At 42.6% G+C, this 25,744-nt stretch overlaps 1 protein-coding gene across 2 annotated transcripts; it reads left to right on the top strand.

The window, feature by feature from the left end:
• The first annotated feature begins 304 nt into the window (after positions 1 to 304).
• Positions 305 to 24,348, top strand: LOC121541654 (TNF receptor-associated factor 2). Of its 2 annotated transcripts, none has more exons than XM_041850828.2 (11): positions 305 to 389; positions 2,242 to 2,449; positions 6,356 to 6,434; positions 6,618 to 6,716; positions 18,998 to 19,159; positions 19,297 to 19,371; positions 19,752 to 19,826; positions 21,718 to 21,957; positions 22,375 to 22,678; positions 22,970 to 23,118; positions 23,387 to 24,348. In XM_041850828.2, the coding sequence occupies exons 2-11, from the start codon at positions 2,271 to 2,273 to the stop codon at positions 23,603 to 23,605; spliced, it is 1,581 nt and encodes a 526-aa protein (XP_041706762.1). In that variant the 5' UTR covers positions 305 to 389; positions 2,242 to 2,270; the 3' UTR covers positions 23,606 to 24,348. The 2 variants fall into 2 exon arrangements, with proteins under 2 accessions (XP_041706762.1, XP_041706764.1); XM_041850830.2 differs by lacking the exon at positions 305 to 389 and adding an exon at positions 396 to 612.
• Positions 24,349 to 25,744: the final 1,396 nt, after the last annotated feature.

The following is a 25,744-nucleotide window of genomic DNA, read 5'->3' as shown; positions in this document are numbered from 1 at the left end:
CAGAGCATGCGCAGTTCTGCAGAGTTGTTTATTTTCTTGCGTGACCTGTAACCTCTTGTGTGGTCACAAAATCCGTGACTTGTCCTTCAATTGACCTTTGCACATTGTAGTGCGTTGAGAAAGTAGTCACTACTCAATATAAATATACATCTCCGCAAACAGCTATAATTTGACATTTGTGTAGCTATCCATATAGCCTACCACCTCAGTTTCCAAACAAAACGCGTATGTTTTAAGCGAGAGAACGAGCTTGCTCACGCTGGAAATAGTGAATGAAAAGCATAGAGAAATGACGGGCGTGGGTCTGTCACGTGGACCAGTCACGTGGAGGTACAAAACTACAGGAAAAGTACAGTACAAAAAGCTGTAGCACATTACGGCATAATTTGGTAAGTACAACAGTTCCTTCTTTTTTTTTGTAGGTTGGATTAATTATCATGATATTGGGGCTCGCTCACACCGAAAACCTTTTCAGGATGCAGTTAGTGCAATGCAGAGAAGAAAGTCAACGTTATGCCGTCAGTACATGTAACTAAGCCTACAGGACGACAGTTGAGCAAGATGTCCACTGGCAGGAAAATGTTTGGAAATGGAAGGATCTACTTTGAAAATGTTTGTGGGGCATGAGTTTGAAGTTTGTGGAAGAAAATTATATTTTTTATTTGTATTTTATTTTTTATGACACATTAGTAGCCTACTCTGCTGACACTGACAAACAGATCAGTAAAAAAAAATATATAGAATGCAACCATCTAATCTAGGCCTACGAAAAGGGGAGAAAAATGGTACAATATGATGTCTGTCTAGCCTGGAGGAGGAAATGATTGTCCCCAGAAAAACTTTATAAGTTCAGTTGGTATTAGATTTGTGGAAAATGTTCTTTCTACATTTTCATTATTGGCTGACATTGACATTTTGGCAGTAAAAAGTCATAGGCCAGCTTGCTCTCAATTATATTTTTAATTGTTGAGTACATTAGACTCTTATTTCTGTAAATATATGTAGCATGATCTGAATATATTCAACATAACTCACAAATAAAAACATGATCTGTGAATATTTCCTTGTCAAAGCCCTTTTAGTTTCTATTCACAGGCACAAGATCCATGATCAATAGCTGGGCTGTTAAGCATATCCTTTAACCTTTAGCCTTGTATGAAATGTGGTTGCAATCTGTTGTGCCTTATCCTTGCCTAGTCATGCACTTTTCATCACACAGTCACTCTTTGTACCAACATTCAGTTCCTAACAGCTGTGTCATAAGACACACCATGTGAATTAGGCCTTCAGTAGGAGCTAAAGATTTGATGTCTCATTCTTGCTTCAATTTAAAGCATCCCACACCCCTGTTTAGTCATTCTACAATAGCCTTTGGAAACCCACAAGGCACTCTACCCATCTGTCACTTGGTACCCAAAACATTCTGCTTTGTGACTTTGACTGTGTTATTGTGTCTAGTCAGGTATGATTCCCACACATTAGGTTCTGATCTTTGCTTACAGTCCAGTGTTATGGACTCGGCCATCTAAAGAAAGTGATAGAGATAGTTACTTAACTCATTTATTTCTCTCAAGCTTTTGCAAGTCTTGCATTTTGTAAAGGCCATGTGATTTACATGGCTGATTCAGTTGGCCAATTATTTGTTATGGAAATATTGTCTGGGATGGGTTATATGGATGCCACTCTTATGCCAGCATCAGAAAGGTTAATTATGTCCAATGATAATGCTGCAGTGTTTTGTATAGGCCAGAGAAGCTGGAGTCCTTTTAATTTCACATCCCCTTTCAAATCTCTTTTCTCTTTCTCTTGAAGTGACTTCACTTGACCATTTCAAAGTATTACAATAATCCTCTCTCTCTGAGACTAAAGGGATTAAGCGTCAGTTCAATCTGTCCATACTGCAGGTCTGCCTGTCAAGCCACTCCTGTCCTGTCTCCTTTTGATTTATCTGTTGATTACTAAGTACTGCTACACTGTATTGCATTTATTTGTTGTTTTGGCCTGAGGTGAAAGGTTGAATGCCAGAAATGTGCTTAGACGACATACAACATAGTTGGCTTTTAGACACGCTTAACTGTGCATGCATCCCATGTGCAACAGCTGCAAATAAACAAACAGAACAGCTGCCGCTATCCCATATTTCCTGTGAGTTATGTAGGTAACCTATGCTTGCAGTGGCCTGCGACATAGGTTGTGGTTGATCAATTAGCTAATAATAGTGTTTGATGTTTGTTTACACAGGAAGCTGTATGAGACGTTGATGGAGAGGCATGGCCCGCATATCCCTACCTTCTTTGGACTCCTCCCTTCCAGGGATACCCCAGAGTGTGCTGGCTGTTTCCATGGAAACTAAGTACCAATGCCAGCAGTGTCACCAGGTCCTGAGAAAGCCGGTCCAGGCTCAGTGTGGACATCGTTTCTGTGTCCATTGTTTCAAACTGCTCACCAGGTAGACTACTGGAGCTCTTTCCTCATCCCCACTACAGGCTCTGCAAACCCCCACCCTTCCTCAAGTTCCCCTTACTTTATTTAACCCTTTCTCACTGGGCATGCTGCTCCACCCCACCAAGTCCTGCTGTAGCTATAGCACTGCAGTGTCTCTCTGTGGTGGTGGTCTTGTTGGTGGTTCCTTGGCTCCCATCAGCATCTCGCCCTTCCACTTACCTCAGCCCCTGTCAGGATGAGTCGGCACGGGATGCTGTGTGTCGGTCTGTGGTGGGTGTATGTTAGGGTTGGGCGGTATCCAAATGTCCATCCCTCCATACCATGCCTGTGACATACCGGGATATATGGTATTATCACACAAGGCAACATTTTCTAATGTTAGTTAAGTGGCTAACATTAGCTTGCAAGATCAAGCTTCTTGGTAACAGCAGCAGAGACAATCCCCTCCTGGATTAAGATAATATTTGTTTTGTGCATGCTGCGTTTTGAGATACTTGCATAACTTTATGTGCTGGGTTGTCTGTCCTAGTAGTAAATGTTTGCATACGCTCGTTAGCATTTACCTAGCATCTCTATGAGAATTCCTTAGTGCTTGTTAGCATTCTGGTAAGCAATGTTTTTGGGGCTTTTTGTACGCTTGAAAATGCAAGTTAGCAAAACCCTGCTGGAGAGAATATATTTGGCACATCTTAGATAGTGAACTTAATAGTTATAAGATATATAGCTGGCAAACATTAGTAGTGAATTTCATACAAGTGTAACTTGATCACCTTACCTAAGTTGCGCTGCAGAGATGACTCACCTCAAGAAGCTCCCATTTTTCTCATTGTGCTTCTTTGTAAACAAACACACGTGACTGGTTCAAACCGCTGTTTTGGGAAACTAGTACTGGTAAGCATCATAATGAAAAAGTTTCATAATTAAAAATTATGAAGCGTGTGCTGCACGACAGTGAGTGACTCACAAGGCTCCGGTCTCTCATCGTTGGGTGCTTGTAAAAAAACACCAAATGACTGGGGACTACTGTAAGGTGAAATGAAGAACGCAATGTTCTTTATCTCCTAACGTTTTGCACAAGTAGCTACAAATATTCAAATGTATAAAAAAAAACTTCAAATAAATAGTTTCAACGGTATTGAAAACCATCTCATGGCTTTTTCCAAATACCCCGTTATCCGGTATACCGCCCAAGCCTAGGGTGTGGTAGCCAGTCAGATTAGCACTAATGCAGGGCCAACTTCGACTGGAACTGTCTGGAATGGATCTTACCTCTGGTGGTGCAACACTGGACCAAGCTGCTCTTGCTGATTCCTACTAAAGATGTCTACTCACTGGGAGTTTAACTATGTCTCCACCTCACACTGCAGCTAATTCTATTTATTTGTGTTTTGTTAATTTCATTATAACACTAACTTTGGGCACATTTTTTCTTCTGTGATTCCCCCTTCTTTTTAGCAATGATCTTAAAGTTTTGTCACACCTTTAGTCCTTTAAAGAGAAGTGGAATCATGGAAGTTTTTATACTTCACCTGCTGCTACAAATAATAGAGCAATGTTTTTGCCCCTTTTAATTTGCCCACTTGAATAACAATTGTGCAGTGGAATGGAAAGAAGATGGAGTGAAGCATAAGCTTTTCTTAGTTACAGGATGTCCTGATTATCATCTGATTATTATTGGTATGTTCAAGACTGGGCATGCATTTTTTACTTGCGAAGTGACATCATTGTCAGAGATCAGACTACGTAGAATCTACACAGGAAAGAACAACAATAAGTGAAAGTGTACGTGGAAGCCTGGAAGGTAATTGTAAATACTGGATGGGCGATTAGTTGTTTATAAGGAGAAACGGACATTCGAGTTACGAACCTTCACTGTCACAGTTAATTTAATATGATACATTTCACTACAATTCAGGTCAAATACATTGTACTTGAAGTGCTGATGTTGAAATTCAAGAGTCAGTCATTTAGTAATCTATCCCAGGAATTTACTTCAATTTGTAATCCTATTTCGGTTGAAACTCACTAGAAATTCCAGTTGCCACATGTCAGTTGCTAAGAACTGAATGGGGAGTGGTTTGAACATAGCTAGATGGTCATGGTTGGTTATCTAAATGCGTACCGCAGAGTTAGTGGTTTCTAGTGGGTCTACAATCTTTTTTTGAGTTATGAACCCACACAGAAAACTCATAGGGGAACTATTTAGAGTGCACATGATCTCCATTCACAGCCCTCCTCCGTCTACTGGTGGTCTGACTCCTTCACACTAAATCCTCTCAATCTGTTTATTTGTTTGAATCTTTGTGTTGCCTTGCATACTGATGTGCCTGTCCTTGTATGTCTTGTCCGTGCCCACTAATTATAGTATTCTTAATACCTATTATTACAATGTCTTGCTATGGATCTCGTTAGTCAAGTCTTGATATGACTTGCCCATTTGTGTTTATATGACAGCTTTGCACACTCTTGGCATTCTCTCAACCAGCTTCAACTGGAATGCTTTGCCAACAGTCTTGAAGGAGTTCCCACATATGGTGAGCACTTGTTGGCTGCTTTTCCTTCACTCTGCGGTCCAACTCATCCCAAACCATCTCAATTGGGTTGAGATCGGATGATTGTGGAGGCCAGGTCATCTGATGCAGCACTCCATCACTCGCCGCCTTGGTAAAATAGCCCTTACACAGCCTGGAGGTGTGTTGGGTCATTGTCCTGTTGAAAAACAAATGATAGTCCCACTAAGCGCAAAGCAGATGGGATGGCGTATCACTGCAGAATGCTGTGGTAATGGTTAGTGTGGAATTTAAATAAATCACAGACAGTGTCACCAGCAAAGCACCCCCACACCATCACACCACCTCCTCCATGCTTCACGGTGGGAACCACACATGCAGAGATTATCCGTTCACCTACTCTGCGTTTCACAAAAACACAGTGGTTGGAACCAAAAATCTCACATTTGGACTCATCAGAACGAAGGACAGATTTCCACCGGTCTAATATCTATTGCTCGTGTTTCCTGGCCGAAGCAAGTCTCTTCTTCTTATTGGTGTCCTTTAGTAGTGGTTTCTTTGCAGAAAATCGACCATGAAGGCCTGATTCACACGGTCTCCTCTGAACAGATGATGTTGAGATGTGTCTGTTACTTGAACTCTGTGAAGCATTTATTTGGGCTGCAATCTAAGGTGCAGTTAACTCTAATGAACTTATCCTCTGCAACAGAGGTAACTCTGGGTCTTTCTTTCCTGTGGCGGTCATGAGAGCCAGTTTCATCATAGCACTTGATGGTTTTTGCGACTGCATTTTAAGAAACTTTTTAAAAGTTCTTGACATTTTCCGGATTGACTAACCTAATAACCAAATAGGGCTATCTTCTGTATACCACCCCTACCTTGTCACAACACAACTGATTGGCTCAAACCCATTAAGAAGGAAAGAAATTCCACAAATTAACTTTTAACAAGGCACACCTGTAAATTTAAATGCATTCCAGGTGACTACCTCCTGAAGCTGGTTGAGAGAATGCCAAAAGTGTGCAAAGCTGTCATCAAGGCAAAGGGTGGCTACTTTGAAGAATCTCAAATATAACATATTTTGATTTGTTTAACACCTTTTTTTTGGTTACTACATGATTCCATGTGTGTTATTTCATAGTTTTGATGTCTTCACTATTCTACAATGTAGAAAATAGTAAAAAAAAAAAAAACCTGGAATGAGTGGGTGGGTACTTTTGACTGGTACTGTATGTTTGTCTTTATACTCCAAAGTGCTATATATGATTCATCTTTCTAGTTTAACCCTGTGCTCTGTAGCTTACTGGTAATCATCGTAGATGCATTAAGAGCCCTCAAGCCGTCGGCCACTAAAATCATGTTGTACTGTAAAATCACATGACGTGTGTCTCCATCATCAGCTCCGGCCCAAAGCCCTGTGAAGCCTGTCGACAGGAGGAGATATATGAGGAGCCACAGTCCATTCTCAATAGTAATGAGGTAAGGCTCTGTTCCATTCATTTAACTTCTAACAACATCTCTGGTGAATCATGTTGCTCCTGGCAAAAAAAGGATATGGATTTAATTCACAATTTCGAAAGTATTTATTACAGTTCAATGTTTAAGGGAGAACTGAACTTGAGGGGAAAAAGTTAACCATGCAGTTCTTGTCACTGCCCTCAGGCTTTTCCAGACAATGCAGCTGGTAGAGAAATCGCCAGCCTGCCTGCCAAATGTATCAGTGAGGGATGCTCTTGGACTGGTTGCATAAAAGAATATGAGGTATAGTATGGAGTTAATGCTTATGTTTAACTGTGTTGTCATTGGGTGATTCAAATGAGAATATCCTGTGCATGTTTTGAATTTGAGTTGCCTGATTGGACGTCCCTCATGTCTCTCGTGTTGAGAGCCAATAGCAAAGCACACAGTTGCAATCTGACATGCTCCCCAGACTGCCCGCATTGCGTGCGCGAGCGTTGCAAAACAAATGTACATATACATGTTATTCAATCATTTTATCTGCATAGCCAGATAAAAGAACTTGGTTCTATTTTTTTAAAAAATCCAGCAAAAAAATAAGGACCATATGCATTTCAGGTAAAAAAAAAACATGTTTATCTCCCAGGACAAATTAGCTAGCAACAGCAAGCTAGCTAAATGTCCATGAATGTTTCATACAGTATGTGTTTCAACCTGTCCCTAAATTAATATAGTTGGTTTTAGTATTTTAACCTGAGTGTCATGAACGTGTCTGGCGGGGATAGACAAAATCAACATGCGGAGCCTGTTTGGTTGTCATGTGAGAGTGAAACAGGACCTGCCTTTGTTATATGACTTGGAAAGTCCCTGGAGTTTTATTATGAAACCTGTTGGGCAGAGAGTGGAAAGTACCCAAGGCCTGCAGGCTTAGATGTACATTCTGTTTACCATCTGTCTTGAGTAGTCTGAGAAATTCATCATCATCATAATAATAATACAGCTAAACTGCAAATTATTGTATTGTTGTTAGACTAATTTAACTGTAAATCCATTTGTCCGTTGATTGTAGAAACTGAAAACAGGAAGAGGGGGGAGTTTTATGAGGAAGGAAACCTAGGCCTACAGCCAAGAGTTATACTAACATTTACTGTTGTATAACAGAGAATGTTAGGGAGGGGGAAGTTTTAAAAGTTCATTGCTCTTTTATTTCTTCAGTTCGATGATTTGCATCTAGTTGTAGGTTATAACTATGTGTTTTGTGGGGGATGTTAAAAGACTGTCAACTGTCAACTATGGTAATTCAGTAAAAGGGGGGTTTTGGGTTAATTTGTTTCCTCAGAACTGTGGAAAGAAGTGTATTTATTTGCTGGAAGATATATGTATAGTAGAACAGGTTTCACAAGGGGAAAAAATAAGTGATACTGTCTAGGCTCCATTTCTAGGGCCGATTCAGCAGAATGTTTTTGTGTTCATGTAGATTGTGCAGTTGAATGTCATGCTGACAACCAACTTGATGATTAGTACAACCTGTGTCAGTGGCCTATTTAATGTTGTCGTTGTCTGTGGGAGATTGTGTGGTTGGAGTCAATAACACGTATTCAGTGGGCTATAAAAACCAACCTGTGTTTACTGTATGATTCACTGGGAAATGGAAAGATAAACACTGTTGCTAATCATACAGACATGGGCTGAACCGTTTCATGTTTCGTGAGTTTCCAAATTAGGAAAATACTTTAAACAAGTTATTGTTTTTAGTTATGGTTAGGGATGGCTTGGGGATATTTTAGAAAAGGGTTGGTAAGGGTATTTGGTAAGATTAGCTATAGAGTACAGCTAGCCATGCCAGTATGGTTAGCTGCAGTTAAAGGAGAAACATGCTCACTTACCTGCTCTGCTGCCTCTATCTTGAAACTTCACACTGAATGAGAAAATAAATGGTGTAGATGGCAACTCCCCCCTGTCCCCTCCCACCTGCTTTTTAAAAATTCAGCTATAGCAGGACTGACATTTACAGTAACGATTCACATGTACAGTTGAAGTCGGAAGTTTACATACACTTAGGTTGGAGTCATTAAAACTTGTTTTGCAACCACTCCACAAATTTCTTGTTAACAAATATATATTGAAGCAACATCTCAAGACATCAGTCAGGAAGTTAAAGCTTGGTCGCAAATGGGTCTTCCAAATGGACAATGACCCCAAGCATACTTCCAAAGTTGTGGCAAAATGGCTTAAGGACAACAAAGTCAAGGTATTGGAGTGGCCATCACAAAGCCCTGACCTCAATCCTATAGAAAATGTGTGGGCAGAACTGAAAAAGCGTGTGCGAGCAAGGAGGCCTACAAACCTGACTCAGTTACACCAGCTCTGTCAGGAGGAATGGGCCAAAATTCACTCAACTTATTGTGGGAAGCTTGTGGAAGGCTACCCGAAACGTTTGACCCAGGTTAAACAATTTAAAGGCAATGCTACCAAATACTAATTGAGTGTATGTAAACTTCTGACCCACTGGGAATGTGATGAAATAAATAAAAGCTGAAATAAATCATTCTCTCTACTATTATTCTGACATTTCACATTCTTAAAATAAAGTGGTGATCCTAACTGACCTAAAACAGGGAATTTTTACTAGGATTAAATGTCAGGAATTGTGAAAAACTGAGATTAAATGTATTTGGCCAAGGTGTATGTAAACTTCCGACTTCAACTGTAGATGGATTCATTTGTATTTGACTTTGTATTTTAACTTTTGTAGTTGTGAGGCACGATTAACTCAACCCTTGGCAGACACAGTGGTTGAAGAAGCAATGTTGAGTTCATGTTGCACAACTGCTTGCATCACCCCAATGTGCAATTTCATGCAACACCCACACAACCACAAAAGGCCTTACTCTCACAAACATACACAATGTTTCCCGTCTCAGCACAACACCTTTTTCTATACATTAGCAATATTTAAATAGAGCAGTGTTTAAAAAACCAATTTTGGCATCTACCGGAGTTCTCAGTGCTGTGTATAGTCACCACAGTCTTATCATACTTCCCGCTCCGTTGTGGGCGTTTTCAGTTAAACTAGATAGACTTCTTCTAACTGCCATAACTGGCTGCTTATTAACTCATATGCAACAGACTGGTTAACCATCAGCCCAACTGTCATTTTAATCTTGCAAGCTATGAACTTGAGAGAATTTTTTTTACTGAATATACAGGTTGTCCCTCTTAAGCCAAAGAAATAGGAGTAGGCTATAAAACAGATTTGTTTTGTTTAACAAATTGATTTTAAAGGCTTACTAATTATTGAGAACAGGTTCCCGTGTAGCTCAGTTGGTAGAGCATGGCGCTTGTAGCACCAGGGTTGTGGGTTCGATTCCCACGAGGGACCAGTACTTAAAAAGTATTAATGTATGCACTCACTACTGTAAGTCACTCTGGATAAGAGCGTCTGCTATATGACGGAAGGACTGCCTGCTCCATGATCTCGCCATCACGGTTGGCAACTCCATTGTGTCCTCCTCCCAGAGTGCAAAGAACCTTGGTGTGACCCTGGACAACACCCTGTCGTTCTCCGCTAACATCAAAGCGGTGACCCGATCCTGCAGGTTCATGCTCTACAACATTCGCAGAGTACGACCCCACCTTACACAGAAAGAGGCACAGGTCCTAATCCAGGCACTTGTCATCTCCCGTCTGGATGACTGCAACTCGGTGTTGGCTGGGCTCCCTGCCTGTGCCATTAAACCCCTACAACTTATCCAGAACGCTGCAGCCCGTCTGGTGTTCAACCTTCCCAAGTTCTCTCATGTCACCCCGCTCCTCCGCACACTCCACTGGCTTCCAGTTGAGGCTCGCATCTACTACAAGACCATGGTGCTTGCCTACTGAGCTGTGAGGGGAACGGCACCTCCTTACCTTCAGGCTCTGATCAGACCCTACACCCAAACGAGGGCACTACGTTCATCCACCTCTGGCCTGCTATCCCACTACCTCTACGGAAGCACAGTTCCCGCTCAGCCCAGTCAAAGCTATTCGCTGCTCTGGCACCCCAATGGTGGAACAAGCTCCCCCACGAAGCCAGGACAGCGGAGACACTTGAAACCCTACCTCTTTTAAGGAATACCTGGAATAGTATAAAAGTAATCCTTCTACCCACCCCCCCATTAAAAAAGAAATAGAAAACGCAACAGAAATATGTTTAACCATTTATTAAATATGCACTATGCAGGAATCGCTCCGCCATTTTGTGGTTGCTAAAAATTGTATAGTTCGGCTAATTTCTGTTTGTGACAAAACAAGCAACTATAGTGTAGAGAATCATTGTACCATCTACAGTGGGGGGGAAAAAGTATTTAGTCAGCCACCAATTGTGCAAGTTCTCCCACTTAAAAAGATGAGAGAGGCCTGTAATTTTCATCATAGGTACATGTCAACTATGACAGACAAAATGAGAAAAAAAAATCCAGAAAATCACATTGTAGGATTTTTAATGAATTTATTTGCAAATTATGGTGGAAAATAAGTATTTGGTCAATAACAAAAGTTTCTCAATACTTTGTTATATACCCTTTGTTGGCAGTGACACAGGTCAAACGTTTTCTGTAAGTCTTCACAAGGTTTTCACACACTGTTGCTGGTATTTTGGCCCATTCCTCCATGCAGATCTCCTCTAGAGCAGTGATGTTTTGGGACTGTCGCTGGGCAACACAGACTTTCAACTCCCTCCAAAGATTTTCTATGGGGTTGAGATCTGGAGACTGGCTAGGCCACTCCAGGACCTTGAAATGCTTCTTACGAAGCCACTCCTTCGTTGCCCGGGCGGTGTGTTTGGGATCATTGTCATGCTGAAAGACCCAGCCACGTTTCATCTTCAATGCCCTTGCTGATGGAAGGAGGTTTTCACTCAAAATCTCACGATACATGGCCCCATTCATTCTTTCCTTTACACGGATCAGTCGTCCTGGTCCCTTTGCAGAAAAACAGCCCCAAAGCATGATGTTTCCACCCCCATGCTTCACAGTAGGTATGGTGTTCTTTGGATGCAACTCAGCATTCTTTGTCCTCCAAACACGACGAGTTGAGTTTTTACCAAAAAGTTATATTTTGGTTTCATCTGACCATATGACATTCTCCCAATCCTCTTCTGGATCATCCAAATGCACTCTAGCAAACTTCAGACGGGCCTGGACATGTACTGGCTTAAGCAGGGGGACACGTCTGGCACTGCAGGATTTGAGTCCCTGGCGGCGTAGTGTGTTACTGATGGTAGGCTTTGTTACTTTGGTCCCAGCTCTCTGCAGGTCATTCACTAGGTCCCCCCGTGTGGTTCTGGGATTTTTGCTCACCGTTCTTGTGATCATTTTGACCCCACGGGGTGAGATCTTGCGTGGAGCTCCAGATCGAGGGAGATTATCAGTGGTCTTGTATGTCTTCCATTTCCTAATAATTGCTCCCACAGTTGATTTCTTCAAACCAAGCTGCTTACCTATTGCAGATTCAGTCTTCCCAGCCTGGTGCAGGTCTACAATTTTGTTTCTGGTGTCCTTTGACAGCTCTTTGGTCTTGGCCATAGTGGAGTTTGGAGTGTGACTGTTTGAGGTTGTGGACAGGTGTCTTTTATACTGATAACAAGTTCAAACAGGTGCCATTAATACAGGTAACGAGTGGAGGACAGAGGAGCCTCTTAAAGAAGAAGTTACAGGTCTGTGAGAGCCAGAAATCTTGCTTGTTTGTAGGTGACCAAATACTTATTTTCCACCATAATTTGCAAATAAATTCATAAAAAATCCTACAATGTGATGTTCTGGATTTTTTTTTCTCAATTTGTCTGTCATATTGACGTGTACCTAATGATGAAAATTACAGGCCTCTCATCTTTTTAAGTGGGAGAACTTGCACAATTGGTGGCTGACAATTTTTTTTTCCCCCACTGTAAACTGCTGTGAAATATATTTTCCATAACCAAAAATATTGTATTTTCAGCTGTTTGAAGCTGGTGTACAAAACCAAAAGTATAAGATGCAGAAACGAAAATTAAGACTGGGAAGCATAGAAATGGCGCACATAGAACAGATCTACCACTTCTTAGACTTGCTTTCTATGAGAATGACAGATTTATAACTTACATTTCTATGTGAATTTGGTCGGGTCGCCCAAAAAGTTACATATTGCAGCTTTAAGCAATGAATAATGCAAGTCTTGGCGATATAGGCTCTGCTCCTTCAGGGTAGCTCACTGCCCAAGCAAAGCGTCAACACATAATGTAGCCTATGGGCAGTGAGTGTGGTAAGCTATACCAATCCCCCAAAACAGCAGAACCTTACACCAGACGACTATGTGTATCTACGGCAGAAGCGCCATTTAGATATTATCGAATAGACCAGTTAAGTAATCTTACCATCGCAACAATGAAACCTATGTAAGAATGTTAACCATGTGTGGCATAAACTGAGCAACGTATGACTTCTATCCCTTGTGACATACAGCTGGGTACCCTCGCTTGAGGCAAGATGAGCTTAATCTTGGCACGTGAACTATCTACCTATCTTGCCAACACACGCTGAACAAAAATATAAACACAACAATTTCAACGATTTTACTGACTTACAGTTCTTATAAGGAAATCAGTCAATTGTCATAAATTAATTAGGCCCTAATCTATGGATTTCACATGACTAGGCAGGGGCGCAGCCATGGGTGGGCCTGGGAGGGCATAGGCCCACCCACTGGGGAGCCAGGCCCACCCACTGGGAAGCCAGGCCCAGCCAATCAGAATGAGTTTTTCTCCACAAAAGGGCTTTATTACAGATAGAAATACTCCTCAGTTTCATCAGCTGTCCGGGTGGCTGGACTCAGACGATCCCGCAGGTGAAGAAGCCGGATGTAGAGGTCCTGGGCTGGCGTGGTTAGGCCGGTTGTGAGGCCAATTGGACGTACTGTCAAATTCTCTCAAATGACTTTGGCTTATGGTAGAGAAATTAACATTAATTTCTCTGGCAACAGCTCTGGTGGACATTCCTGCAGTCAACATACCAATTGCTTGCTCCCTCAACTTGAGACACCTGTGGCATTGTGTCGTGACAAAACTGCACATTTGAGTGGCCTTTTATTGTCCCCAGCCCAGTAATGATCATGCTGTTTAATCAGCTTCTTGATATACCACACCTGTCAGGTGGATGGATTATCTTGTCAAAGGAGAAATGCTCACTAATGTGGTTGTAAACAAATTTGTGCACACAACTTGAGAGAAATAAGCTTTTTGTTCGTATGGAACATTTCTGGGATATTTTATTTCAGCTCATGATACATGGAACCAACACCTTTACATGTTGCCTTTTATATTTTAGTAGAGTATATACAGTGGGGAGAACAAGTATTTGATACACTGCCGATTTTGCAGGTTTTCCTACTTACAAAGCATGTAGAGGTCTGTAATTTTTATCATAGGTACACTTCAACTGTGAAAAAATCCAGAAAATCACATTGTATGATTTTTAAGTAATTAATTTGCATTTTATTGCATGACATAAGTATTTGATCACCTACCAACCAGTAAGAATTCCAGCTCTCACAGACATGTTAGTTTTTCTTTAAGAAGCCCTCCTGTTCTCCACTCATTACCTGTATTAACTGCACCTGTTTGAACTCGTTACCTGTATAAAAGTCACCTGTCCACACACTCAATCAAACAGACTCCAACCTCTCCACAATGGCCAAGACCAGAGCGCTGCGTAAGGACATCAGGGTTAAAATTGTAGACCTGCACAAGGCTGGGATGGGCTACAGGACAATAGGCAAGCAGCTTGGTGAGAAGGCAACAACTATTGGCGCAATTATTTAGAAAATTGAAGAAGTTCAAGATGACGGTCAATCACCCTCGGTCTGGGGCTCCATGCAATATCTCACCTCGTGGGGCATCAATGATCATGAGGAAGGTGAGGGATCAGCCCAGAACTACACGGTAGGACCTGGTCAATGACCTGAAGAGAGCTGGGACCACAGTCTCAAAGAAAACCATTAGTAACACACTACGCCGTCATGGATTAAAATCCTGCAGCGCACGCAAGGTCCCCCTGCTCAAGCCAGCGCATGTCCAGGCCCGTCTGAAGTTTGCCAATGACCATCTGGATGATCCAGAGGAGGAATGGGAGAAGGTCATGTGGTCTGATGAGAAAAAAATAGAGCTTTTTGGTCTAAACTCCACTCGCCGTGTTTGGAGGAAGAAGAAGGATGAGTACAACCCCAAGAACACCATCCCAACCGTGAAGCATGGAGGTGGAAACATCATTCTTTGGGGATGCTTTTCTGCAAAGGGGACAGGACGACTGCACCGTATTGAGGGGGAGGATGGAAGGGGCCATGTATCGCGAGATCTTGGCCAACAACCTCCTTCCCTCAGTAAGAGCATTGAAGATGGGTCGTGGCTGGGTCTTCCAGCATGACAACGACCCAAAACACACAGCCAGGGCAACTAAGGAGTGGCTCCGTAAGAAGCATCTCAAGGTCCTGGAGTGGCCTAGCCAGTCTCCAGACCTGAACCCAATAGAAAATCTTTGGAGGGAGCTGAATGTCCGTATTGCCCAGCGACAGCCCCGAAACCTGAAGGATCTGAAGAAGGTCTGTATGGAGGAGTGGGCCAAAATCCCTGCTGTAGTGTGTGCAAACCCTGTCAAGACCTACAGGAAACGTATGATCTCTGTAATTGCAAACAAAGGTTTCTGTACCAAATATTAAGTTCTGCTTTTCTGATGTATCAAATACTTATGTCATGTAATAAAATGCAAATTAATTACTTAAAAATCATACAATGTGATTTTCTGGATTTTTGTTTTTGATTCCGTCTCTCACAGTTGAAGTGTACCTATGATAAAAATGACAGACCTCTACATGCTTTGTAAGTAGGAAAACCTGCAAAATCGGCAGTGTATCAAATACTTGTTCTCCCCACTGTATGTGCGTGTGTGTACAGTACCTGTTAGATATTGGGGGCATCCTGGGATGTGCTTTTGTATGTAATTGCTGTAAGAGTGAGTTAGCTAGCATGCTCTATAATGGTCACATTAGCCCCTGCTATTTCAGTTATTTCCATGCTAACAGACGAATCACGAATCTATAGCCATCAACATACTATTGTCCTGCACATCTAATGTGCCTCCTTGTGTCTATCGTCAGAATAAACACCAATCAACTGGGATTACTGGCTGGACAGTTCTTTCTTTAAAAACACAATGCACGAGTTACGAAGTACGATCACATCTGTTACACTGGGGCTGAGACCAGTCTTCTTGTCTTTGCTGAACATCTGTTACCCCAGCATCAGTGATAAATAATGGATTGCCTGGCGTGGCCAGTTTTCGGCATTGCAGGTAGCATAACATGGGACAGAGAGGACAGAAAGCAGTGTAAATTCGAGCAATGACAACTGGAGTACCTTTCCCCTTATCAGTTTTAGAATACTTTAACAATACGGAGAACATGTGAGTGTCTATAATTAAATCAGCAATCGTGAGATCATGCAATGGATTAGAGGGAAATTAATACGAAGTGTATTCCCCACACCGTAAAAACCTGTAGAAAGCCATAAGACAGTGCTCTAATAAAATATCATTGTACGAGGTGAAACACCCTTTCCTTAACGTTAAATTTTTTTTTGCAATAGAGTGAGGGTGATGGTGTAATCTTTTGTAATTGCCTGAAGATCGCTCTTTCTGAAGCCCATTGAGGAGTAGATGGATTTGAATTCCCCAGCCGACTAGACCCAGAAGGATCCTGACATCGCAGATGGAACTGAATGCCTGCTATGCACGCCTTGATAGAGGAATGCCTCATCATGTCCACCCACCAGATATATCAAACTCTTTGCGTTCAGGTGGAAGTCATTCAATGTCAATGGAGCAGTCCGGAGCGCTACTTTGGGTGTGCCGCACGTTCAATATTTTCAACTTGCGTTGCTTTACTGTACGGTGGTACAAACGAAAGTACACACACAGACTCCAACTAGCTAGCTTTTAGCTAGATGAAATCGAAGCACATGTGTGTCAAGTACAGAAAATGCGGGCCAGACATCCAACAAAACGCATATGCATCTGGTGGACATTGGGCGGAAGGCTGCATTGCATGATTCGAAGCAGTGAACAATAAAGGCACACTGGGTATATTGACTGTTTGACAGATTGTTCGTGCAACCGAAATATGTTTTGATGTCTACGAAGGCTGAAACAACCGGGTCGGAAGGCTGACTGGGCCCCAGGCGCGGGCTGAAGCTTTTTACTTTCTTCGCCTGCTTGCCCGGCGTTGGAACACCCACGTTTCTTAGCTGGCGCCTTACCCGGTGGTTCGGCTGGGGAAACTAACTCTTATTCATTATATTCTAGAAAAAACGAATGGGAAATCCCCACAGGAGCAGATATATCTTGAGCATAGAGGACCTCTAGGATTCTAACCACTGGCCAATCCTGAATAGAGGGGATAGGTTGTTTAGCCAACATCAAGCTCCGACAGGGCGCGGTAATATCTGGGAAAGCTCTGGATAGGCATGATTAATACTCTCCTCGAATTGGTACCACCATATATCATTGCTACGCAGACGACACACAATTCAGTTTCTCCTTTCCCCCTTCTGATAACCAGGTGGCGAATCGCATCTCTGCATGTCTGGCAGACATATCAGTGTGGATGTCGGATCACCACCTCGAGCTGAACCTCGGCAAGACGGAGCTGCTCTTCCTCCCGGGGAAGGACTGCCCGCTCCATGATCTCGCCATCACGGTTGACAATTCCATTGTGTCTTCCTCCCAGAGTGCAAAGAAGCTTGGTGTGACCCTGGACAACACCCTGTCGTTCTCCGCTAACATCAAAGCGGTGACCCGATCCTGCAGGTTCATGCTCTACAACATTCGCAGAGTACGACCCTACCTTACACAGAAAGCGGCACATGTCCTAATCCAGGCACTTGTCATCTCCCGTCTGGTTTACTGCAACTCGCTGTTGGCTGGGCTCCCTGCCTGTGCCATTAAACCCCTACACCAGATGCAGCCCGTCTGGTGTTCAACCTTCCCAAGTTCTCTCATGTCACCCCGCTCCTCCGCACACTCCACTGGCTTCCAGTTGAGGCTCGCATCTACTACAAGACCATGGTGCTTGCCTACGGAGCTGTGAGGGGAACGGCACCTCCTTACCTTCAGACTCTGATCAGACCCTACACCCAAACGAGGGCACTACGTACATCCACCTCTGGCCTGCTATCCCCCTACCTCTACGGAAGCACAGTTCCCGCTCAGCCCAGTCAAAGCTATTCGCTGCTCTGGCACCCCAATGGTGGAACAAGCTCCCCCACGACGCCAGGACAGCGGAGTCACTGACCACCTTCCGGAGACACTTGAAACCCTACCTCTTTAAGGAATACCTGGAATAGTATAAAAGTAATTATTATTATACCCCTCCCCCACCCCCCCATAAAAAAAAAAAAAAGTGGTTGTCCCACTGGCTATCATAAGGTGAATGCACCAATTTGTAAGTCGCTCTGGATAAGAGCGTCTGCTAAATGATGTAAATGTAAATCTCAGCTGATGTGTGAGGCGGGGCACTCTGGTTTTCTTTCTGAACTGGTTTAGCTTAATTACTTCTAAATGGCATTCGCTTTAAAACCACTCCTTTTGTGTCAGGAATATCCATTGACATTAAGTTTGACAAGGAAATTGATATCTTGCACGCTCAATCTTAAAACAGGATATAGATTAACACAGACTACAGTGGCTGGTTTTGGTTGCCTTTTCTTAACCCCTTCAGTCCCGAGACCCCAGCAAAAATAGGCTTTTCATTTATCTGACCTTCATTTGTCCAGCCCTAATATTTAGCCTCACAATTAAGTGTTTTACCATTTTCTTTTCAGGACAACCAGGGCTACAAGTAGAACACAAAACAATTTGACATAAACACTTGCATTCATGAGTTTTATTGACACGTCAATAAAATAATAAGGTCCGCCAAAGCAAAAACCTGATAAAAATGAATTTATATGAATGCTGGAAGTACAGTAATTGTTTGCTCACTGGGAAATGAATGCCCAACTAGTCAGTGACAACTGTGTGGAGTTTGTGACAGGAACTATGTGAGCTAATTACAGTATTATAGACATTATGTCCTGGGATTTCCTATGATCTATGTAGAAGAACCCCTTACCTTCTAACAACTCTTGTGTAGCTTGTGAGCGTCAGAGCAAAACATGTTGCATGTTGGTGAGAGTCTCAGCTTTTCATAGATAGCTTTTAATATTTTGTAGCTCAAACCATTCGGACTCTACAGACATTTTTGTAAAACAAGACCCAGCCCCGGGCCCCTTCGGGATCCGCCCTTGTCTCACAAACACCGCTCTCGTCCAGCCCCTGTCACACAGATTAATGGTTGGTATCTATGGATGCAGAAGAAATCCAATGGTACAAACCAGACGTCTGTAGCTCAAACACATTATGTTTAAAAGTGGTTAGAAGTCCAAAATGCACCAGCATTATGGTGGGACTCCATTGGGTTAACACCGGTACACATTTCTGCAAATGGTCAGTAGTAAAACTGTCTTTGTTTTTATTTCCCAGGCACAACACGAGGGCAAGTGTGAGTATGAGCGGTTACCATGTGAAGCCTGCCAGGCCCTCATCCTGCGCAGTGAAAAAGAGAAGCACAACGAGAGAGAATGTGAAGCAAGGACATTGAACTGCAAGTACTGCAAAGTCTCCTTCAACTTCAAGGAAATCAAGGTGAGACGCTTATCTGGAGAACACCAATGGCCTACAGTACTCCAGAGATTCAGATTCTGATGAGATGGTTATGGAATGTGTTTATTCTGAGATTAACTGATATTCTCATACCTACTCCCACTCCTGATGTATTATAGGCTCATGATGAAATCTGCCAGAAGTTTCCCATGCAGTGCAAGGACTGTGGAAAGAAAAAGATCCCACGGGAAAAGGTCTGTCCTCTACTGTGTCCTTTTGAAAGTCTTAATTTGGTTTGCTTTCTAGGTCAATTAATCGTATCTTATCAGCCTTGGTTCTATACAGTTTCTGCTTTCAATAAATATACATGATTGCCTAGTCAAGAGGAGTAGGCCAGAGCATGAACAGACTAATTTATCACCCTTTAGTAGAAGTAGGTCTCACTATGAAGTTCTCATGACACAACTAAGAAGGTAGTTGCACTTTACGTTTGAGTTGGCCATTTGAACTTAGGTTATTTTATTCTGTCTCAACAGTCATCTACTTTCACATTTGAAATAATGGTTATTTTCATGGTTAAGCCCCCATTAATCTCCATAACCCTGATCTTTCTCTTTCTGTTCTCTCCCTGCAGTTTCTAGATCACAGCAGATCCTGTGCCAAGTCTAAGACTGCATGTCCATTCAGTGAGGTCGGCTGCAAGGCTGTTGTGCGTATAGCATATCAATTATATCTAATCAGATAAGGTTTTATCTACAGTATATGATGATGGCCTTCTTAGATATTTGAAAAATGCATATCTTTGATTGTAATGTCCCAGACAGCTCTTGAATACTATTTCTTGTTTGTCAGAGGAATCTGGTTTGTTCTTCTCTGTATTTTCCTATGACCTGACCTCATTTGACAGTCAAATAAATATGGAAAACTGTGTAGCCTTCTAGATCAAGAACAATCCCCTCTTTCCTATTATGTTTCTGAATCACCTTGACTATTGTACTGTGAGTACTCCATGTCGTGCAGACAGTGAACAATTTTCTGTTGATTGTCTGGTTTATATTTAGACCTTTATAGTTAGACAATTGTACAGACAGACAAAACAGAAACTGTGAGGATAACAACTTTGTGGCAACTTCTTGGTTGAGGTACAAGTAGTATCCAACGTAGTAGTACGTACAGCATTATCAAACATCTACCTGCCCATTGTTGGGGTGCAAAAATAACTTCTCTGATTTAGATACTTTTGTAATATATAGTGTATGTGGACACCCCTTAAATTCGTGGATTTGGCTATTTCGGAGAACACCCGTTGCTGACAGGTGTATAAAATCGAGCACACAGCGACGCAATCGCCATAGAAAAACATTGTCAGTAGAATGGCCTTACTGAAGAGCTCAGTGACTTTCAATGTGGCACCATCATAGGATGCCACCTTTCCAACAAGTTAGTTCTTCACATTTCTGCCCTGCTGGAGCTGCCCCGGTCAACTCTAAGTGATGTTAGTGTGAAGTGCAAACGTCTAGGAGCAACAACGGCTCAGCCGCGAAGTGGTAGGCCACACAAGTTCACAGAACGGGAACGCTGAGTACTAAAGCGCGTATCCCGCAAAAATCGTCTGTCCTCGGTTGCAACACTCACTACCGAGTTCCAAACTGCCTCTGGAAGCAACGTCAGCACAAGAACTGTTCGTCGGCTGGAGTGGTGTAAAGCTCATTACCATTGGACTCTGGAGCAGTGGAAACGCGTTCTCTGGAGTGATTAATCACGCTTCACCATCTGGCAGTCTAAACGGACAAATCTGGGTTTGGCGGATGCCAAGAGAATGCTACCTACCCGAATGCAGCTGTAAGGTTTGGTGGAGGAGGAATAATGGTCTCGGGCTGTTTCTCATGGTTCGGGCTAGGCCCCTTAGTTCCAGTGAAGGGAAATCTTAACGCTACAGCGAACAATGAGATTCTAGATGATTCTGTGCTTCCAACTTTGTGGCAAAGGTTTGGGAAGGCCATGTCCTGTTTCAGCATGACAATGCCCGCGTACACAAAGCGAGGTCCATACAGAAATGGTTTGTCGAGATCAGTGTTGAAGAAATTGACTGGCCTGCACAGAGCCCTGACCTCAACCCCATCGAGCACCTTTGGGATGAATTAGAACACCGACTGCGAAGCCAGTCATAATCTCCCAACATCAGTGCCTGACCTCACTAATGCTCTTGTGGCTGAATGGAAGCAAGTCCCCGCAGCAATGTTCCAACATCTAGTGGAAAGCCTTCCCAGAAGAGTGGAGGCTGTTATAGCAGCAAAGGGGGGACCAACTCCATTTTAATGCCCGTGATTTTGGAATGAGATGTTTGACGAGCACGTGTCCACATACTTTTGGTCATGTAGTGTATTTTCTTGGGTATTAGACACACCCTCAAAAGAGAGACGTCTAATGAGACATCTAGTGTTTTGAGAGTAAATGCTCTATGAGCTTTATGTGCAGTCCCCTACAATTTAATTCCAGCTTGAATCTCAATATTGAAGGGCATCTAAAATTGACACTGAGCAGTATGATACAGACTATTTAACTCAATGTGCTAAATGCCTTGTGTTGTGTCACCACAGATTGATAATGGGAAACACAGTGACCACGAGCAGACTAGTGTCATGGAGCACATGCGTCTGATCCTGGCGCTGATGTCTATGGTGCGTCTTCAGCGTCCAGAGGCCCCAGGGTCGGGGGAGTGGCAGGAGGACTCTGGGCTGGGCCTGTACCGCGCTCCTGAGGATGGAGCCACAGCTACTGCAGCCACAGCTGGGGGAGGAGCTGCTGCCTCTGGACAGATGTGTGGCCTTGATCACAAGGTGGGCTTCATTTGTCCCGTGTAGCTCAGTTGGTAGAGCATGGCGCATGCAACGCCAGGGTTGTGGGTTCGTTTCCCACGGGGGCCAGTATATAAATGTATGCACTCACTAACTGTAAGTTGCTCTGGATAAGAGCGTCTGCTAAATGACTAAAATGTAAAACATTTGGTCTGATGCATTTGATGAATAGGAAATACTACAGAAGCTATTCTGTTGGTCTTTTTTTTGTTTTTTGCTTCCCTTGTTTAGCAGGACAATGACAACCAAGCTGTTAAATGATAAAACAGATTGGCATCCTACTTGTTATTGAACTCTTACAGATGGCCTGAATACTAATCCATACAGAGATGTTGCAGATGCAGTAACACATAATGAAGGACTTGTCTTCATTGTATTCTCTGTGTTGTGGTGCTGCAGGTGACAGCACTGGAGAATATAGTGTGTGTACTGAACAGAGAAGTGGAGAGGAGTTCTCTCACTTTAGAGGCCTTCTCACGGCAACATCGTCTAGACCAAGACAAGATTGAGAACCTCAGCAACAAGGTACGTCAACTAGAGCGTACTCTTACCATGCGGGACCTACAACTGGCTGAGACAGACCAGACTCTGAGAGAACTCCAGTTTTGCACGTTTGATGGTGTCTTTGTCTGGAAGATCGCTGACTTCTCACGCCGCCGCCAGGACGCTGTGGCCGGACGAACACCTGCTATGTTCTCACCAGGTTAGATCTGCCTTGATTATTTGATTTTTATGTTATTCACCAGTCCTTAAGGCCTGCAGTTACAAGTTGACTGGATTTGACTTGATAATCGTTCTATTTTAATTTAGGAAAATAGGATTTGATATCTTTATGTCCTTGCTCTTTAGTGTATCATAAGTATACCATACTCTATGGAAATGCACATTTATGGCAATGTAATTCCACAAGCATGCCCTCAATTTTACCACAAGTGACTCAATAAGTCAAAGAAGCACATACTGTGAGTCTAATATAGTTCCTCTTCTCCCATAGCATTCTACTCGAGTAAATATGGCTATAAGATGTGTCTGAGACTTTATCTGAATGGGGACGGAACGGGTCGAGGGACACACCTTTCTCTTTTCTTCGTGGTGATGAGGGGCAAGTGTGACGCTCTTCTCAAATGGCCCTTCAGTCAGAAGGTAAGACTTGAGTAAATAAGGGATACAAAGTATATTGAAAGCAGGTGCTTCCCAATAGAGTTCCAGGTACTAGAATCTATGCCAAGGTGCATTGAAGCTGTTCTAGCAGCTTGTGGTGGCCCAACGCCCTATTATAACACTTTTATGTTTGTGTTTCCTTTATTTTGTCTGTTACCTGTATCTAACATAAGTAACTACAACAAAATGCATTATAAAAAAAAATATATATATATATTAAGTCTCCATCCTCTTTCCTCGTTCCCTGTAGGTGACACTGATGCTGCTGGATCAGAATAACAGGGAGCATATCATTGATGCGTTCCGGCCCGATGTAAGCTCCACCTCTTTCCAGCGACCAATCAGTGAGATGAACATAGCCAGTGGCTGCCCACTCTTCTGCCCATTGGCTAAACTGGCAGGCAAGAGTTCCTACCTTAGGGATGACACAATTTTCATCAAGGCCATTGTAGACCTCACAGGCCTGTAGCGACTGTGGAAGTCAAAGGCCTGTTGAAACTGTGGAAGTGGTAGTCAAAGGCCTAAAAAGCAGAAGAACACACAAAATGATGACTTATGGCCATACCATAAAATAATACATTACATTATATAATACCATTAAATAATATAATTATAAGTATACTCTAGGCAGTGTCTATTTAGCCAGCTAATGGAAACTTTCATTCTCTCAGGTTGGTCAAAAATTATCTCAGGGAGAGTGCTAATCTCAAGCATTCGGTCCATTCACCAGATCTGCAGGATTATATAGATATTGTGAATGTATTCATTGAAGGCACTGGGAGTCACATTTGTTAACCATCAAGTGTGCAGGAGGTACCACCAGTTGCATGATAAGGCATTTACAGGGGATTTTCAACATATTGGTAATCAGATTGCAACGGAGGGTCTAGCCCTCCCCATATGGGCCATCTATGAGTGACGTATTGTTCACCATAGTTCACGCTGTAATAGGTAAAGTAATAGTTACAGTAACTTATAGTGGATGTCAGAAATAGATCTCACATATGGGGCAATGGAGGGCCCTTCACTGGTAACAAAAAGAGAGATCAGTGGATTGGACACCATTGCCTTGAATGAATAAAAGTCTCAAAATCCTTTACATGAACATGCAAATTGTGGCGAACTGAACCAATGCTTGAATAGAGTACCACAGTATGAGTCATAATACCCATAAAACTTAGCAGTTAAACAGGGAAATGGTTCCATTTGTTTTTTCACCATTCATTTTTCCCATAGGGGATTTTAGAAACACTTAAAATAAGGGCTGGGTTTCATGTAGGCTTACCCTGGCGTGATGTTTTGATAACTGTGTAAATCTCTCTAGGACAAGGTGACTTTTTTAAAATATGTCCGCCTGTATTTACCCCCCAAAGATTATATGCTAATTAGCTGCTAATGTGGCTATCATAAAGGAGTTCAAATGCCATGATGATCTGGACAAAACTGCTGAATCGTGGCAATGGTAATAATCTTTGGATTAACTAATGTTAGCGGAATGTAGGAATAAATAAATTGGCTGAATTGTTTCTAAAATCCCCTATGGGAAAAATAAGTGGTGGAAAAACGATTGGAACTATTTTCCCTCCACTGTGGGGCTCTATGGGCCCTCTCGCTCAGCCTATTTCCCACAGATTTTAATAGATCAGTATCATTATTCACTAACTAGCTAATGTTTATAAACATTTTTGCTAAAGTATTCTTCACTAGAAAATGAGAAGCCTTACCAGCAAAATATACTTTTTCCTTCTAATGCTGTTAGCCGGCTAGATAACCACTGCCTCTAAATATATATATCACACACACACACACACACACAGCATTTGGAAAGTATTCAGACCCCTTGACTTTTTCCACATTCTGTTACGTTACAGCCTTATTCTAAAATAGATCAAATAGTTTCCACTCATCAATCTACACACAGTACCCCACAATGACAAAGCAAAAACAGGTTTTTAGAAATGTTTGCAAATGTATTAAAAATAAAACTGAAATATCACATTTACATTAGTATTCAGACCCTTTACTTAGTACTTTGTTGAAGCACCTTTGGCAGCGATTACAGCCTAGAGTCTTCTTGGGTATGACGCTACAAGCTTGGAACACCTGTATTTGGGAAGCTTCTCCCATTCTTCTCTGCAGATCCTCTCAAGCTCTGTCAGGTTGGATGGGGAGCGTTGCTGCACAGCTAATTTCAGGTCTCTCCAGAGATGTTTGATCGGGTTCAGGCTCTGGCTGGGCCATTCAAGGACATTCAGAGACTTGTGCCAAAGCCACTCCTGCGTTGTCTTGGCTGTGTGCTTAGGGTCGTTGTCCTGTTGGAAGGTGAACCTTCGCCACAGTCTGAGGTCCTGAGCGCTCTGGAGCAGGTTTTCATTAAGGATCTCTCTGTACTTTGCTCCGTTCATCTTTCCCTCGATTCTGACTAGTCTCCCAGTCCCTGCCGCTGAAAAACATCCCCACAGCATGAGGCTGTGGTGCCAGGTTTTCTCCAGACGTGATGCTTGGCATTCAGGCCAAAGAGTTCAATCTTGGTTTCATCAGACCAGATAATCTTGTTTCTCATGGACTGAGAGTCCTTTAGGTGCATTTTGGCAAACTCCAAGCGGAC

This window comes from Coregonus clupeaformis, chromosome 27 (assembly GCF_020615455.1).
Source record: "Coregonus clupeaformis isolate EN_2021a chromosome 27, ASM2061545v1, whole genome shotgun sequence".
NCBI classification, from domain to species: Eukaryota; Metazoa; Chordata; class Actinopteri; order Salmoniformes; family Salmonidae; genus Coregonus; species Coregonus clupeaformis.
This window is presented reverse-complemented; position numbering and strand designations above follow the sequence as displayed.